The following is an 18,040-nucleotide window of genomic DNA, read 5'->3' on the forward strand; positions in this document are numbered from 1 at the left end:
AAATCCGTTTACCTCTGTGTCTACTACAACATTGTAGAGCCGCTCCCCAGCCACCAGCTCCAACGCTCTGGTAGCAGAAGTGTCTTTCACACTAATCAAAGAAGCCACAAGTCCTTTCACACAATTTCTATTCCAGTTTTTCTCCGGGTCTCTAAAATGGAAAAGTTGACAAAATTAATCCTAGATATAAAAATAAAAAAAGATGTATGTAAATTAATACTAAGAGCTCTTTCTGACAATACATTAAATTGAAAGCAGAAGAATCATAGTTTTAACAAAATAAAATTTTTAAAATGTCCCCAATAACTATCTAGCTATTGTTTTTAAATAAATCAAAAACTCTTTTAGTATATATTGTTTTTCAGTGAAACAGAAAGAAATTTGACTTTCTTATCTTTGTAATGCCTGTTACTGTAGCATTCCATGAAAAAAGATCCATGTAGGAAATCAAATTGTATATTGTTAATGTAGACAATTAACATTAATAATAGGAAACTTCAAAAAAATTTTGGATTGAGATTAACTTCCTCTCATTCTGATAAGATTGGAGGCATTACAACCACTAAATTTCACAAGAAATAATTTCCCCTGCCCACATTTGAAAATTTTTTTTTTTTTTTTTTTTTTTTTTTCATTTTTCTGAAGCTGGAAACAGGGAGAGACAGTCAGACAGACTCCCGCATGCGCCCGACCGGGATCCACCCGGCACGCCCACCAGGGGCGGTGCTCTGCCCCCCAGGGGGCGATGCTCTGCCCATCCTGGGCGTCGCCATATTGCGACCAGAGCCACTCTAGCGCCTGAGGCAGAGGCCACAGAGCCATCCCCAGCGCCCGGGCCATCTTTGCTCCAATGGAGCCTCGGCTGCGGGAGGGGAAGAGAGAGACAGAGAGGAAAGCGCGGCGGAGGGGTGGAGAAGCAAATGGGCGCTTCTCCTATGTGCCCTGGCCGGGAATCGAACCCGGGTCCTCCGCACGCTAGGCCGACGCTCTACCGCTGAGCCAACCGGCCAGGGCTGAAACATTTCAGTGAATATTTAAGAAAAAAAAAAAAGCAATTAAGGTACAGCTGTTTACAGTATTTTCATACAAAAAAATCTCCAAGTGCATAAAATTTTTAGAATGCCTTCCAGCCAAAATTCCAATCTATCTTGACTATTATGATGTTAAAATTCAGGATTTACATCTCTTACCTGTAGGCAAACTGAAGATTGGGAAATCTGGCCAAGAGAGCTTCATGTGTTTCTTTCAATTTACTGATATCACGTGATAGCTGCCTTCGCTTTTCCAGAAGGCTTTCCTCCTTGTTTTCTAAATAGTAAATCATAACTAAATTAAAATCAAGTTTAAAAATCGAAATATTCTATTGTTTTAGGGGAAATATTAGTAACCTCTATTTCTGAAGCATTTCTAGAAGCAAAATACAAATTTCTGGTAAGTACTAAATAAAAAGCTTGCTTAAGGCTCTGGCTAGTTGGTTCAGTGGTAGAGCGCTGGCCCGGTGTGTGGAAGTCCTGATTCCTGGTCAGGACACAGGAGAAGTGCCCATCTGCTTCTCCACCCCTCCACGTCTACTTTCTTTCTATCTCGCTCTTCCCCTCCTGCAGCCAAGACTCCATTGAAGCAAAGTTGGCCCAGGCACTGAGGATGGCTCTATGTGCTCCGCCTCAGGTGCTGGAATGGTTCCGGTTACAATGGAGCAACACCCCAGATGGACAGAGCACCGTCCCCTAGTGGGCTTGCTGGGTGGATCCCAGTTGGGCACATGCTGGAGTCTGTCTCTCTGCCTACCTGCTTCTCACTTCATAAAAATACAAACAAACAAAAAAGCTTGCTTAACAAAATTTCTATCAAGTGTCATGGAGACATATCTGACAAATAATGTAATTTCCATTCCTAGAAACAACAGATGGATGCCTAATAATGTAGAAATAAATAGATGACAATTTTGAGTTTTTAAGTGGCACTTCAGAGTGACAGAAGCAGGAAATTCTCAGTGAGTTTTCAAAAATTCAAAGCACTGTTTTATAGATATTTTTGTGACTATATTTATAAACATTTCTTATACTAATAATACCTACCCATTAATAGGATAAAAGAAACTATCCTACTTGCTTTCTTCTATTTAAGTTAGTTTCTACCAACAATCACTACTTCCTTATTGATCTAATAGCATGTCTTTTAAAGGCAAACCTTCATAATTTAGCTTTTTCATTTCAGCTTCAAGTTTTTCTTTAAATTTCTTCACAGCCTCTAAAGCTTCCAGATCCTTCCTGTAGCCACTATCCATCTTCTTAACTTCAGCTTGTTTAGTCTTTAGTTCTTGTTGCGCATGTTTCAGCTTCATCTGAGCCTATACAAAGAAACATGTAGCAGACTATCTGAGGCACATGGTGCTAGTGATTAAATGGTCAGATTCAGATTTGTTAAAGCAACATCAGCCTCGAAATTGTAACTAGTTTGTCCCTTGGACCAGTATGTCTATCTACAGATCAATCATTTCCTCCTCAAAACACTACTCAGTAAAAACTAATACATGCAAAACATTAAATATTTTGCAATTTAAGGGCACATTTGTAGTATTTATAAAATATACCATAACATTAATAAGTTCAAAATTATATCAAATACTTGTCATTAGCTGGTTAAATTAAAACCACATTAGAAAGCTAGAAATCCCAACTCTTATTCTCTTCCTTTCCACTTAGCTTGTACTCTTGTATGTTGTGTTATCTAACAGTGGAGGTGTACTGAGCAATGAGAAATAACATCACATAGGAAAAAGGAAGCCGAATTGTCAGAATTTTAAGTGCTACATTATATAATTGAGTACTATTCCTTAAAACCATGAACTAGTATTCTAAGATCTATATAGGTGTATCCTCCCTCTGAAACTGACTGAAGGACCTTTCCAAATACAAAGTCTACAGAAAGACTAAGAGAACTTTAAAGTATTTCTGCTATTGATTTTTTACCAATTTTTGTGACCATCATCATATGAAAAAGTAGCAATCACGTAACAGAAAACCTTGAATAGAATTAATACACACACATACACACCCCTGTATATATTTTTAGAGCTGAATCTTCCATTAAAAAATGACTAAAAAAATGTACGTGTACACACATTTCTTCTTTCTGTCATCAAAAGTCTTGTAGTCACAGGACTTTAAGTTCACAACTAACTAAACAAATTTGAAAACCATTTTAATATTGAGAAACTTTTGAGGATTATGAAGTCAGAGTAGAAAAACCAAAGACTAGACCTGGGGTAAATGAGAGGGAGAGATACCACCAAAGAGCATGTTGTAAAGTTTCAAAACCAAAGTTTTAAGAACTATTGATAGATGTGGTGGGCCTAGAAACAGGGAGGACGCCTTTATTTTCCTGTTAAAGCTTAGTACCTCAATATTTAGCAGTCAATATATTTGAATTTCACTGTATTAGATGTGATACAGTGGCAGGATAAAGTAAACAAGTTACCTGACATTGATCTGATTATTTTTTAACACTTTATAACAACTGCCAAAGCATAAATGTAAAACATCTTCTCAAAAACAAAAGAAGGAATCACCTAGTGCTCAATGGGCATACTTACCTGTTTGGCCTCTGTCTGAGCTTTACTTATGTCATTTTTACAGGCCATCATCTGACCAGCAAGAGTGGCTTCTGCGCCGTCTTCATTACTGGACAGGCCGGCGGACACGGCGTTGAAGTGCTGCTGCGCGGCCGCCAACGCTTCAGCATCTTTCGTACTTGCTTCTTGAAGGGTGGTCAGCCCATCTGCTATCTTTTTAACCTCTTTTTCTTTTGCTGCTAAAGTTTTAGAATCCTTTAGGAACAGTTTCAGATTGGAAAGTTACTATATTTTAGGAAAAACATCCATTTTCTTATGCACATGTACACACATCATCCAATTTCATAGCAATGTGAAGTGGGCATAGTAACAAGAATAATTTAACCATAAGTTTAAATACTTAACCCTCATTTTGAAATTCGCTCTGTTTTAAAGATAATTGTGTCTCTTATTCTACTAGAAATACTTTCAGATGTTATAGTTGAATCTGGGAGATAATGAGCTAAAATATCACTGCAAATTTAAACTACTTGAGGAAACTAAAAATCGGTTTCTAAATCTAAAAAACTGTAATAATAGCCATAGAGACAGATTTGTTGGTAGAGAAGAGGCTGACAGATGTTAGGGGAGGAGGGTGAGAAGGGTAGAGGGATTGAGCAAAAAAAGACCAAAAAAAAAAAAAAGAGAGAGAAACAACTCATGGATATGAACAACAGTGTGGTGATTGGGGGTGTGAGGGTAGGTGGAGGAGGGTAGGGAGGAGAAATGGTGACTGATGAAGACTGGACTTGGGAGGCAGTAAACACACAATACAGTGTACAGAGATGTGTAATTGGGTACCTGAGACCTGTATAATTTTGTTAACTAGTGTCACCCCAATAAATAAATTAAAAAAAAAGAATTTAGAATTAAAAGTATCTACATAAAAATATTTTTATAAACTATTAAGGGCCATAAAATTTAAGGTTATAAAATTGTATGGACAGCATTACTTAATCTTTTAAGTTACATTAACCAGATACCTAGCACTATGCAAGATACAAGCACTAAAACAAACAAACAAACAACATATCTTTATTGGTTACATGATGTGACCAGAAAATCTGGCCAACCTGTTGAATTAATGATTGATTCAATATTTATTAGAGGCTTCCTATGTACCAGGTATTGTTTTAGATTCCTCAGGGAGCTTATATTCTAGAGTGGAAAACAAAGTAAGCAAATAAATCAAGGTAAAGGGATGGGAAGTGATAGCAGCTATTATTTTAAGAAGAATGTTGACAGTCTTTTTGTGGTAACATCTGAGCAGAAACCTAAATGAAATAAAAGGAGTGACCATACTGATACCAGGGGACGGCATACTTGGCTAGCTCTGAGGAATCTGCTTGGATGTTTGAGGAACTGTGGCCGGAGCAGTGAGCAAGGGGTAGGAAGGAGACAGGAGTCCTATCACACAGTGTTATAAGCCATGATAAAGACAGGACTTAACTATACTTGTGACTCTGAAACCACTAAAGGGTTTTAAGCACAAAAGTGATGTGATCCAATTTATATTTTGGTTTTAAATTCCAAACTATAGAGCACCCAAGGCAACTAATAAGGACACCATTGCAGTATTCCTCATGGAAAGCGATGGGATATACCAGGTCAGCAGTGATGGAGGTGATGAAAAGTGGCTGTGTTCTTGACATATTTTAAAGTCAACAGAATTTGCTCATGGATTAGATGCAGAATTTGAGAGAAAAGGGGCATCCAGGAGGACACTAGATTAACAGTGGTATCCTTTACTGACATGAGAAAAATTCAGTAATTCAGGCAGGTTTGGGTAGGTGGGGAAACAAGAGTTCTATTTTGGATATGTTTTAGACTTTCTGTTAGTTAACTATGTAAAACTGTCAATTAAGAAACTAGATAATAAGTCCAGAATTCAGGGAAGTAGTCAAGAATAATTATAGATTTGAAAGGCATCAACACATAGACGGTATTAGGGCTACAGGGGTGGATGGGATTGCCTAAGAAATGAGTACATATGGAAGAAGCCTGAGCCCTGAAACATAACCAACATTTATACTATATTTCTAAGCTGGGTTCAACTACCTAATCTACATCTCTCTTCAGATGTCTAACAGGCAACTCAAACCCATTAAAGTTCACACTTGTACTTCTTATTCTCCACTCAAAAATGGTAGCCATATCTCCAATTGTCAAACACAAAACCTGGACTTCTCCTTCATGCTTTCTTTTATTATTATTATTATTTTGTATTTTTCTGAAGTGAGAAGCGGGGTGGGGGAGAGGCAGACAGATTCCCACTTGCACCCAACTGGGATCCACCGGGCATGCCCACCAGGGGGCGATGCTCTGCTCATCTGGGGCATTGCTCTGCTGCAACTGGAGCTATTCCAGTGCCTGAGATGGAGGCCATGGAGCCATCCTCAGCTCCCAGACCAACTTTGCTCCAATGGAGCCTTGGCTGTGGGAGGGGAAGAGAGATAGAGAGAGAGGGGGGGGAAGAGTGGAGAAGCAGATTGGTGCTTCTCCTGTGTGCCCTGACCAGGAATAGAACCCGAGTCTTTCACATGGGTTGACACTCTACCACTGAGCCAACCGGCCAGGGCCCTTCACACCTTCTTTTTACATTCAACCAATCTCCAGGTCTATCTGGTTGGATCTACCCTTAAAATACAAATAAAAGTCCCATAATTTTCTCAATACACTCACTTCTACTGCATTTTTCCAAGAGCTATCTTCTGGATAAGCTACTATACTTCATTATTTCTTGAGTTTATCCTCAAAATAACAAGGGTAGGAGAATTTTGGGTAGATGGTGGGGTAGGTAAACACTGTGCTCAACTCCCTCCATGACCATATCAAAAAACAACTAAATGACGGAAAAACCATCATTGCAAACTGCGGGAAGACTAGCTGAACAGAGGTCCTATAACTAAGGATATAAAGAGGCCATGCTCAGACTGGTAGGAGGGGCACAGAAATGGAATAGGTAGGTCCCATATGCTGGTATTTAAGAATCAGGAAGGCCAGGCCTGACCTGTGGTGGCACAGTGGATAAAGCGTCGACCTGGAAATGCTGAGGTCGCCGGTTCAAAACCCTGGGCTTGCCTGGTCAAGGCACATATGGGAATTGATGCTTCCAGCTCTTCCCCCCTTTTCTCTCTCTCTGTCTCTCTCTCCCTCTCTCTCTCCTCTCTAAAAATGAATAAATAAATAAATAAATAAATAAATAAAAAAGAATCAGGAGGGCCAAGTAGGCTATGGATGTGTCCCCTGAGGTACAACAGGTCCCAGCCCACACCACACTTCCTGCCCAGGACTCCAATGCCAGATAGAGGAGCCTGTATAACAAATGAATGTAAAAACCAGTGGGCACTGTGTCTATGTGAGGCAGAGGTAAAGCTGCAGGTCTTAAAGGGCCTGCGCACAGACTCACTTACTGACAAACTTAGGAGCTCCGAGCTCCAACACAAAGGCAGCAGTTCAAAAACCACAAGGGCATACAAGGAAGAATCAGCTTCAGGACAAAGGCTGGAAGGGCAGGGGTTGGAACAGTTCTCTCCCAGAACTAAGTGCTTGAAGGTGCCACTGTTCCTTTGTTGAGCCCTCCCCCCACCCAGGCGGCTCGGTGCAGGGATGACACCAAGTCTGAGCTCTCTGTTAATATGGCTAACAGCACTGACCCTAGTAATTCCGAGACCCCATTACACCCAACAGAATCACTTACAGCGGGTGGCTCTTTGACTGAAGCAGCCTGCCTACCTTGAGCTATGGAATTTCCTAAAATCTCTCTAACATGCAGAAACCCCAAATAAATCTTGGTGTGCCTGGTACCTGTGGCTTAACTATTCCAACCCTAAAAGAAGTGGCAAACAGTCTCTACTTGCATAACTCCCATCAGGTAGCTCCAAGCCTGGCTTAAGCAGTGGCCAGAAGTGGCTTAGAATGTAGTGTCAACTAAACTTCAAAAATCTGGCACAAGTGGCAACTAGCCTGAGCTAACAATATGCTTCCTACCCAAAGGTCCCAAACCTGACACAATTCACAGAATAGCCTCCTCTAAGGGCCTCCAACCCAGTACTGGCAACAACAACCCACAGGTCACATTATAGCTCCTACCAGATGGTCCAATACAGGCACAAGTGCTCGCTGAATTTGACCAGCTTTGGAGTCCCTCCTAAGAAGATCCAGAACCAGCACAGCTGGTGGCTGGTATCAGATCACACCAGTACACCTCCCAACCAGTTCCATAAAAGAAATACCCGAAGGGGAAGACATGGTGGGCATTAGAGGCTCACTGAAGCAACTCCTACTGCATAGTGTCTGCCCCTGCACAACAGCTGATCTGCTGTGGTCATGGTCATTCCCACACACAGCAATTAAGGCTCAACTACAACGAGAGCAGAACACCCACTTATGGAGCACAAATAAAGCAACCAGCTCAAGTGAGCAGAGAATGTGCCACTGGGTTCCACAAGACACCCACCTCATAAAGCACTCTGCCAGACTGGTAGATGGAGAGGATCGACCCACTACACAGAAACAAGCACAAGGTGGCAGCCAAACTGAGGAGATAAAAAAAAAATATGTTCCAAATAAAAGAACAGAACAAAACTTCAGAGAAGTAACTAAACAAAAAAATGGAGACAAGGAACCAACTAGATGCACAGTTCAGAACACTCAATATAAGGATGCTCATGAACTTAGCGGAATAACAGATTAACTCAGTGATAATTTCAACAGAAATAGGAAACAAAAATAAAGTCAGCTGTGAAGAGTAAGTGAAATAAAGAATACACCATAGGGAAGCAACAGAGATCAGATGAAGCAGGTGATTATATCAGCGATCTGAAATACAAGGTAGGGAAAACACCCAATTGGAACAGCAAAAAGAAATAAAGAACCAAAAAAAAACTTAGGATAGTTTAAGGAGCCTCTGGAACATCAAGAACAACATTTGCATCACAGGGATAATCTAAGAGAACAATCAAAGCATAGTATTTAAACCTATTAGAAGAAATAATAAATGAAAAATTCCCTAATCCAGTGAAGGAAAAAGACACACCAGTCCAGAAAGTGCAGAAAGTCCCACAAAAGATGAAGCCAAAGAGGCTCACACCAAGACACACAATTCAAAACCGCAACCTCAGCATTCCATCCAGGTCAATCAACCAATGCTTTATACATTGCATGAGCAACAGGGCGACACATCATAATTAAAATGCCAAAGGTTAAAGACAAAGAGAGAATCTTAAAAGCAGCAAAAGCAGGATATTTGAGGATGCAGAAATCCTCAACAAAATATCACCAAACCAAATTCAGCAATACATTAAAAAGATCATACATCATGATAAAGTGAGATCTGTTTCTGGATGCAAGGTTGGTATAATATCTGCAAATGAAATAATACGATATACTACATATGCAAAATAAAAGATAAAAATCATATAATCATATCAGTAGAGGCAGCAAAAGAATTTAACATAATCAAACATCTATTTATGATCAAAAGTCTCAGTAAAGTGGGGACGGACGAACCATACGTCAACATTATAAAAGCCACACAGGACAAACCCACAGCTAACATCGTACTCAATGGTGAAAAGCTGAAATTTTTAACTCTAAGATCAGGAACAAGAAAAGGGTGGCTATTCTTACCACTTCTATTTAACATAATATTTGAAGTCCTACCCAGATCAATTAGGCAAGAAGAAGAAATAAAAAACATCTAAAATGAAAAGGAAGGAGTGAAACTGTCATTATTTGCAAATGACATGATACTACACAGAACCCCAAAGATTCCATCAAGAATTTATTAGAATAATGAATTCAGTACAACAGCAGGATACAAACATTCAGAAATTGATCACATTTTATACACCAATAATGAACTATCAGAAAGAGAAATTAAGAACACAATCCTATTTACAACTGTACTTAAAATAAAAAAACCTAGGAATGACCTAGCCAGCTGGCTCACTGTTAGAGCATTGGCCCAGTATTTAGATGTCCTGTGTTCGATTCCAGGTCAGGGCACACAGGAGAAGCAACCATCTGCTTCTCCACCCCTCCTCTTCTCACTTCTCTCTCTCTCTCTCTCTCTCTCTCTCTCTTCCACTCCAGCAGCCATGGCCTCATGAGAGGGAGTTGACTCCGGGGGCTGAGGAAGCTCTGTGGCATCCACCTCAGGTGGCTAAAATAGATCTGTTGCTCAATGAGCAACATCCCAGACAGGCAGAGCAATGCCCCGCTTGCACTGCTGGGTGGATCCCGGTCGGAATGCATGCTGGAGTCTGTCTCTGCCTCCCGTCTCTCACTAAATTAAAAACAAAACACTTGGGAATAAATTTAACCGAGGAGATAAATGGCCTATTGTGACAAAACTATGTCACTGAAGAAAGAAATCAAAGAAAAGGAAGGATATATGTACTGTAATCATGGATAGGAAGAATTAACACTGTTAAAATTATCTTACTCCCAAAGCAATCTACAGATTCAATGCAATCTCTATCAAAATAGCAATCGCATTTTAAACAGAAGAAATACAACAAATAATCCTAAAATTTAAGTGGAACCACAAAAGAATACAAACTGCCAAAGCAAATTTGGGAAAGAACAAAGTTGGAAGTATCAAGTTACCTGATATGAATCTATACTACACGGCTACGTTAATCAAAACAGTATGGTACTGGTATAAAAAGAAACACAGAGATAAATGGAACAGAATAGAGACCCTAGAAATAAAACTAGGAAATGGTCAATTAATCCATGACAAAGGAAGCAAGAATATGCAATTGGATAAAGACAGTCTTCAATAAATAGTATTGGGAATATTGGATAAAAACGTGCAAAAAAAAATGTATATGAAACAGACCACTTTCTTATACCACCTACAAGAACAAACTCAAAATCAATTAAAGACTTAAATATAAGACCCTAAACCATAAAACTCCTAGAAGAAAACAGACAGTAAACTCCTTGACATCACTCTTAGCAGTTTTTGTAGATTTCTCCCTGGGCAAGAGAAACAAATGAAAAATAAACAAATGGACTACGTGAAACTAAAAGTTTTTGCACATCAACAAAATGAAAAGACACTCCACTCAATGGGAGAACATACTCGCCAATACATCTGGTAAGGGATTAATATCCAAAATTTATAAGGAACTTTTAAAACTCAACACCATAAAGCAAACAATCCAATGAAGAAATGAACAGAGGACCCGAGGACAGACACTCCTCTAAAGAGGGCATACACATGATCAAACAGACATATGAGAAGATGCTCAATGTCATTAATCATCAGAGAAATGCAAATTAAAACAGCAATGTATTATCATCTCACACCTGTTATAATGGCTGTCATTAATAAATCAATAGTGGTAGAGGATGTGGGAAAAAAGGAACCCTTGTGCACGGTTGGTAGCATTGTAAATTGGTGGGGCTACCAGGAGAAACAGTATGGAAGGTCCTCAGAACTACCACAGGCCCAGCAATCCCACTGCTGGGTGTTTGTCCAAAGAAACCAAAACACCAGTTAAAATGATAAGCACCCCTATGTTTATTGCATCATTATTTACAATAGCCATGATATGGAAGCAACTTAAGTTTTCCTTGAGAGACAAATAGATAAAGGTGTGGTACACATATACAATGGTACATATATTACTGAGCCATAAATAAAGAATGCGATCTTGCCATTCGCTACAACATGGACGGACCTAGGCAGGGGTCCCCAAAATTTTTACACAGAGGGCCAGGACACTGTCCCTCAGACCACTGGAGGGCCGCCACATACAGTGCTCCTCTCACTGACCACCAATGAAAGAGGTGCCCCTTCTGGAAATGCGGCTGGGGCCGGATAAATGGCCTCAGGGGGCCGCATGCAGCCCGAGGGCCATAGTTTGGGGATGCCTGACCTACAGGGTATTATGCTAAGTCAATTGAGTCAGACAAAGAAATACCATATGATTTCACTTATTTGTGGAATCTAAATAAGGTAAAATAGTCAAAATAAAAATAAATTCATAGTTGCCAGATAGAAGGGGGGTTTGAGAGAGAAGTAAAAAAGGTGAAGGGATTAAGATGTACCAATTAGGAGTTATAAAAACAGTCACAGGAAATGTAAAGTATAGCACGGGGAATACAGTCAATACTGTATGGCAGGGGTAGTCAACCTTTTTATACCTACCGCCCACTTTTGTATCTCTGTTAGTAGTAAAATTTTCTAACCACCCACCGGTTCCACTGTAATGGTGATTTATAAAGTAGGGAAGTAACTTTACTTTATAAAATTTATAAAGCAGAGTTACAGCAAGTTAAAGCCTATAATAATAATAACTTACCAAGTACTTTATGTCGGATTTTCACTGTTTGGCAGAATAAATCTTTATAAAACAACTTATTATAGTTAAATCTATCCTTTTATTTATACTTTGGTTGCTCTGCTACCGCCCACCATGAAAGCTGGAACAAACACTAGTGGGTGGTAGGGACTAAGTTGACTACCACTGCTGTACAGTGTCAGCTGGGTAGTAAACTTATTAAGTTGAATATATAGTATGGTATATAAATGTCTAATCACTATGCACTATACCTGAGACAAATATTGTATACAAACCGTATTTCAAAAATTAAGAAAAAACAATACATGTTTTCCAATTAAAATAAAAAATGTCAAGAGTGATGTCAGAGAAATGGTGCCATGAGGGGTGCTCCTGATATCTCCCCCTGAAATTTCAACGAATTCAACAACTAGAGACAGAAAAAAATCTCAGGATCACCTGAAATACACATATACCAAATAAAGGTACAAGGGGGCGAAAAGGTGGCTGAAAATATAACCCACTCTGAAAGAAATAAGGAAAACGGAGTATTCCGCTTTCCTCACTGACCTGAGGAAGGGCCGCTTTCGCTTGGAACTGAGAGGAAAGGAGGGCTGGGGGTGAGGGAAAAAGCTGGGCTAAGGCAGACGATCAAGCCGAAGAGAAAGCATGCTGGTGGTTCAGCGTGAGATCGCGGTCCCGGGAGCTAGTGCAAGTGGCAGACTCCAGCAGAGGTGGCCGAACAGGTTGCCTGCGGAGGCCAGCACCAGAACAGCTTTGGGCTTAGTTCACTCCTGGTCTGCCACTGCAGGTGGTGTGCGAGTGGCTCCACCTGGCACCTCTGGAATGGGCACGTGCATTTGCAGATGGAGGGGATAGGCTGGAGATTGTCAGCAGTGGACTTCTGCATGGGCTGTAGCCAGAGTTTCTGTGTGGTCTGGCTCCCCGACCAACAGCATAGGAAGTGCACAAGTGACCTGTCCAGGCAGGGTGCCTCCACCAGCAGATACAGGTTACAAAGCGCATTCCCAAGGAGCAGACCTCAGAGAGCACTGTGGAAGTTGAGGGGGCTGGGCGCTGAGAGCACAAGCAGCTTGCTGCGGGCTACCAAACAGGGCACAAGGGAGAAGCCTGTGGAGATCAGACCCGCAGAATGCTGAGGCAAACTCGACATACCCAGGGACCCTCAGAAAAGAGCCTGACCAACAGTCGCCTCCCAGCCTGCCTGCTTACACTGGCAGCTCTGACTGACAAAGTCTTAACCAGGACTGTGCTTTGAGTGGACCTGGAGGAGGGACTTGGCAGCTCTTAGGGCCTCTTGCTCTGCAGGCAGTGGCTGGGCAACTTCCTGCCAGCCGATACAGGTTACAAAGTGCATTCCTGCACAGCAGACCTCAGAGACCACTGTGGAAGTTGTGTGGGCTGGGCTGAGAGCTTCCAAACAGGGCACAAGGGTAAAAAGCCTGTGGAGAGTAGACCCATGGAGCACTGTGGCATACTAGACATGCCCGTAGGCTCTTAGAAAGGAACATGAAAAGCAATCCACTCCCTGCCCTGCCTGCTTACACTGGTGGCAAAGCCTTACCCAGAACTGTGCTTTCAGCGGACCTGGAGGGACTTGGCAGCTTTTAGGGCCTCTTGCTCTGCAGGCAGTAGTTAGGGTAACTTCACAGCTGAGTCCCCAGGCTGCTGGCTCCGGAAGGAGAGATGTAGGGTGAGGAACCTGGAAAACTGACTCTCCCATTGCCGGAGCCTGCAAACCCTAACAAGCCCTGTCTACCAACAAGACTGAGGGCTAGCTTATGTCACTGCCATAGCAACATGTCAACTGCAAATCTCTACTCAAGAGGGCCACAGGGGAAAAACCTGGGGTACAGCGCCACTGGCCAAACAGAAAAAGAAAAAAGAAAATAACCTCTCATAACCAGGAAAAAAATAACATTTTAATAACTTTTTTCCATTTTTTTCTTGTATTTTTCATCTTTTTTTTCCCACCTTGGTCATTTTATCCTCTTTCCATCTTATTCTTTCCTTTTCATTTTGAACTTCATTACCCATAGGTGTTACATTTTCCATTCTTGTTTATGTTTATGAGGGTTTCATTCCAAAACCCTTAACTCTTTTTTTCTTTTTTCTTCTTTTCTCTGTCATTTTTTCTCTCATTTAATCATTCAAACAAATTATTTTATTCTGGATTCAAAATTTTCTGTGTGTGGCATTTTGTGTTTTTTACTTCGTTTTTTTTATCTCTTTGTCATTTCCCACAACTCTGGCTCTCCATTCTATGTAGTTTTTGTTCCACTTAAAACAATAAAATTTTCATTTTTTCACTGTATTTTTTTTAATCATCTCTTATTAGTGTTATTAACAATACCACTCTCAAATGCCATTAAGGAAAAAGAAATCAAATATCATGAATACAAAAGAAATATGTAGCTCAGATAGATGAGGAAAAAATCTATAGAAAAAAAATTTCAATTGCTTGGAAACCTTGGAGTTAAATGAGAGAATTAAAAATTGAAGTCTTGCCCTGGCCAGTTGGCTCAGTGGTAGAGCGTTGGCCTGGCGTGTGGGGGACCCGGGTTCGATTCTCGGCCAGGGCACACAGGAGAAGCGCCCATCTGCTTCTCCACCCCTCCCCCTCTCATTCCTCTCTGTCTCTCTCTTCCCCTCCCGCAGCAAGGCTCCATTGGAGCAAAGATGGCCCGGGCGCTGGGGATGGCTCCTTGGCCTCTGCCCCAGGCGCTAGAGTGGCTCTGGTCGCAACAGAGCGACGCCCCGGAGGGGCAGAGCATCGCCCCCTGGTGGGTGTGCCGGGTGGATCCCGGTCGGGCGCATGCGGGAGTCTGTCTGACTGTCTCTCCCGTTTCCAGCTTCAGAAAAATACAAAAAAAAAAAAAAAAAAAAAAATTGAAGTCTTAAAAATACTCAAGGAAATACAAGAAAGCATGGAAAGGCAATTTAGAGAGCTCAAAAAACAATTCAATGAACAAAAACAATATATCACCAAGGAAACTGAAACTATGAAAATGAATCAAACAGAGATGAAATACTCAATTCATGAACTGAAAAACAAGATAACTAGCTTAGTTAATAGAACAGGCCAGATAGAGAATTAGTGACACAGAAGACAAATGGAGGCACTACAGAGAGAAGAGGAGAGAGACTCACGAATTAAAAATAAATGAGACAGCCCTACAGGAATTGTCTGACTCCATCAGAAAGAGCAACATAAGAATAACGGGTATATCAGAAGGAGAAGAGAGAGAAAATGGAATGGAGAACATATTCAAACAAATAATAGATAAGAATTTCCCAAGTCTGTGGAAAAAATTAGAGCCTCAAACTCAAGAAGCAAAGAGAACACCAAGTTATCTTAACCCAAACAAACGTACTCCAATGCACATCACAATGAAATTATCACAAACCAATGACAAAGAAAAAATTCTCAAGGAAGTCAGAGAAAAGAATACAATATATAAAAGAAGGCCCATTAGATTATCATCAGATTTCTCAGCAGAAACTCTACAATCCAGAAGAGAGTAGACCCCAATATTTCAAGTTCTAAAGAGAGGAACTTCAAGCCAGGAATATTATATCCATCAAAGCTATCTATCCTTCAAAGACGAAGAAGAAATAAAAACATTCACAGAGATAGAAAAGATGAGGGAATTTATAACCAGAAAACCCCCACTTCAGGAAATACTAAAGGGGGTTATCTGACCAGATACAAAGAACAAAACAAAACAAAATTACAAGTAAAAGCTCCATCAAGATCACAATAAAAAACAAGATTAATCTGTGATAACAAAAACAAAAAAGGGGAAAGGACAAAGATTAACAGTAGCAAAGGAGGACAGAGTGCAGAAGCACTCATGAGATAATGTACTACAATGAACATAATATGTATCCTTTCTATTACTCAATGGTAACCACCCCAGAAAAATCACCACAGAAACACATGGCTTAAAAAAAGAAGAAACACAGGAAAAAAGTATGGCATACAACCAAACAAAAACAATGATAGAAAAACAAAGGAGAAGAACCAAACAAGATACAAAGCTATCAGAAAGCAATATATATAATGGCAATAGAAAACCTTCAGTCAGGTGTCAATAATTACACTAAATGTAAATGGATGGATCTAACCAATAAAAAGACACAGAGTAGCAGAATGGATTAAAAAAGAAAATCCAACTGTATGCTGCTTTTAAGAAAGGCATCTAAGCTACAAGGGTAAAAACAAATTCAAAGTGAAAGGTTGAAAAACAATTCTCCAAGCAAATAACATCCAAAGAAAAGCAGGTGTAGCCATACTCGTATCTAACAATGCTGACTACAAAAACAGCAAAGGTAATCAGAGACAAAGATGGTCATTTCATAATGATAAAGGAGACACTGAAACAAGAAGATATAACACTTCTTAATATATATGCACCAAATCAAGGAGCACCAAAATATATAAGACAGCTACTAACTGATCTAAAAATAAAAACTGACAAAAATACAGTCATACTTGGAGATCTCAATACACCGCTGATGGCTCTAGAACATTCATCCAAACAGAAAGTCAATAAAGAAATAACGGCCTTAAACAAAACACTAGAACTATTGGATATGCTAGACATCTACAGGACATTTCATCCCAAAGCGCCAGAGTATACATTTTTCTCCAGTATACAGGGAACATTCTCAAGAATTGACCATACGTTGGGCCACAAAAATAACATCAACAAATTCAGAAAGACTGAAATTATACCAAGCATATTCTCTGACCATAAAGCTTTGATACTAGAATTCAACTGCAAAAAATAAACAAACCCACAAAAATATGGAAATTAAACAACATAACAACATACTTCTAAAAAAAGAGTGGGTCAAAGAAGAAATGAAAGAGTTCAAAAGATACATATAGACAAACGAAAATGACAATATGACATATCAGAATCTTGGATGCAGCAAAAGCAGTAATAAGAGGGAAGTTCATATCACTACAGGCCTATATGAGCAAACAAGAGAGCCCAAGTAAACAACTTAACTTCATATCTTAAGGAACTAGAAAATAAAGAATAAAGGCAACCCAAAACCAGCAAAAAGAAAGAAAATAATAAAAATCAGAGCAGAAATAAATGAAATAGAAAACAGAAAAACTATAGAAAAAAAATCAATAAAACAAGGAGTTGATTCTTTGAAAAGATAACAAAATTGACAAACCCTTGGCAAGACTCACTAAGGGAAAATAGAGAAAAAACTCATATAAAAACAAAATCCAAAATGAAAGAGAAATCACCACAGATATCATAGATATACAAAGAATTATTGTAGAATACTATAAAAAACAATATGCCAACAAACTTAACAATCTAGAAATGGCTAAATTTCTAGAACAATACAATCTTCCTAGACTGAGTCATGAAGAAGTAGAAAGTCTAAACAGACCCATAAGACCCATAAGCAGGGAGGAAATAGAAACTATCAAAAACCTCCTAAAAAATAAAAGTCCAGGGCCAGACAGCTATACTAGTGAGTTCTATCAAACACTCAAAGAACACTTGGTTTCTATTCTACTCAAAGTCTTCAAAACAAGGGAGGAAAAGCAATACTGCCAAACACATTTTACGAGGCCAACATAACCCTCATACCAAAACCTGGCAAGGACAACACAAAGAAAGAAAACTACAGACCAATATCTCTAATGAATACAGATGCTAAAACACTAAACAAAATACTAGCAAATCGAATACAACAATACATTAAAAAAATAATTCATCATAATCAAGTGGGATTCATCCCAGAATCACAAGAATGGTTCAACATAGGTAAAACAGTTAATGTAATACACCATATCAACAAAACAAAGAACAAAAACCATATGATCCTATCAATAGATGCAGAAAAGGCATTCGATAAACTACAACACCATTTTATGTTTAAAACACTCAACAAAATGGGTATAGAAGAAAAATATCTCAACATAATAAAGGTCATTTATGACAAACCATCAGCTGATATCATATTAAATGGCATAAAACTGAGAACCTTTCTTCTAAAATCAGAAACAAGACAAGGTTGTCCATTCTCTCCACTCTCACTCAATGTAGAGCTGGAAGTTCTAGCCGGAGCAACAGAC

The 18,040-nt window shown here is 39.6% G+C and overlaps 1 protein-coding gene across 3 annotated transcripts in view; it reads right to left on the reverse strand.

Moving 5' to 3' along the window:
- The window catches only part of SMC2 (structural maintenance of chromosomes 2), a 73,413-nt gene that overhangs the window by 39,505 nt on the left and 15,868 nt on the right, over positions 1 to 18,040 (reverse strand). For all 3 annotated transcript variants that reach the window (XM_066367526.1, XM_066367525.1, XM_066367524.1), the window contains exons 10-13: positions 3,596 to 3,829; positions 2,191 to 2,350; positions 1,191 to 1,308; positions 13 to 151 (exon numbers count right to left, since the gene is read on the reverse strand). In XM_066367526.1, coding sequence (XP_066223623.1) covers positions 13 to 151; positions 1,191 to 1,308; positions 2,191 to 2,350; positions 3,596 to 3,829 — 651 coding nt within the window. The remainder of the gene's footprint in view (positions 1 to 12; positions 152 to 1,190; positions 1,309 to 2,190; positions 2,351 to 3,595; positions 3,830 to 18,040) is intronic.

Source organism: Saccopteryx leptura, chromosome 2, assembly GCF_036850995.1.
Source record: "Saccopteryx leptura isolate mSacLep1 chromosome 2, mSacLep1_pri_phased_curated, whole genome shotgun sequence".
In the NCBI taxonomy this organism is placed as follows: domain Eukaryota; kingdom Metazoa; phylum Chordata; class Mammalia; order Chiroptera; family Emballonuridae; genus Saccopteryx; species Saccopteryx leptura.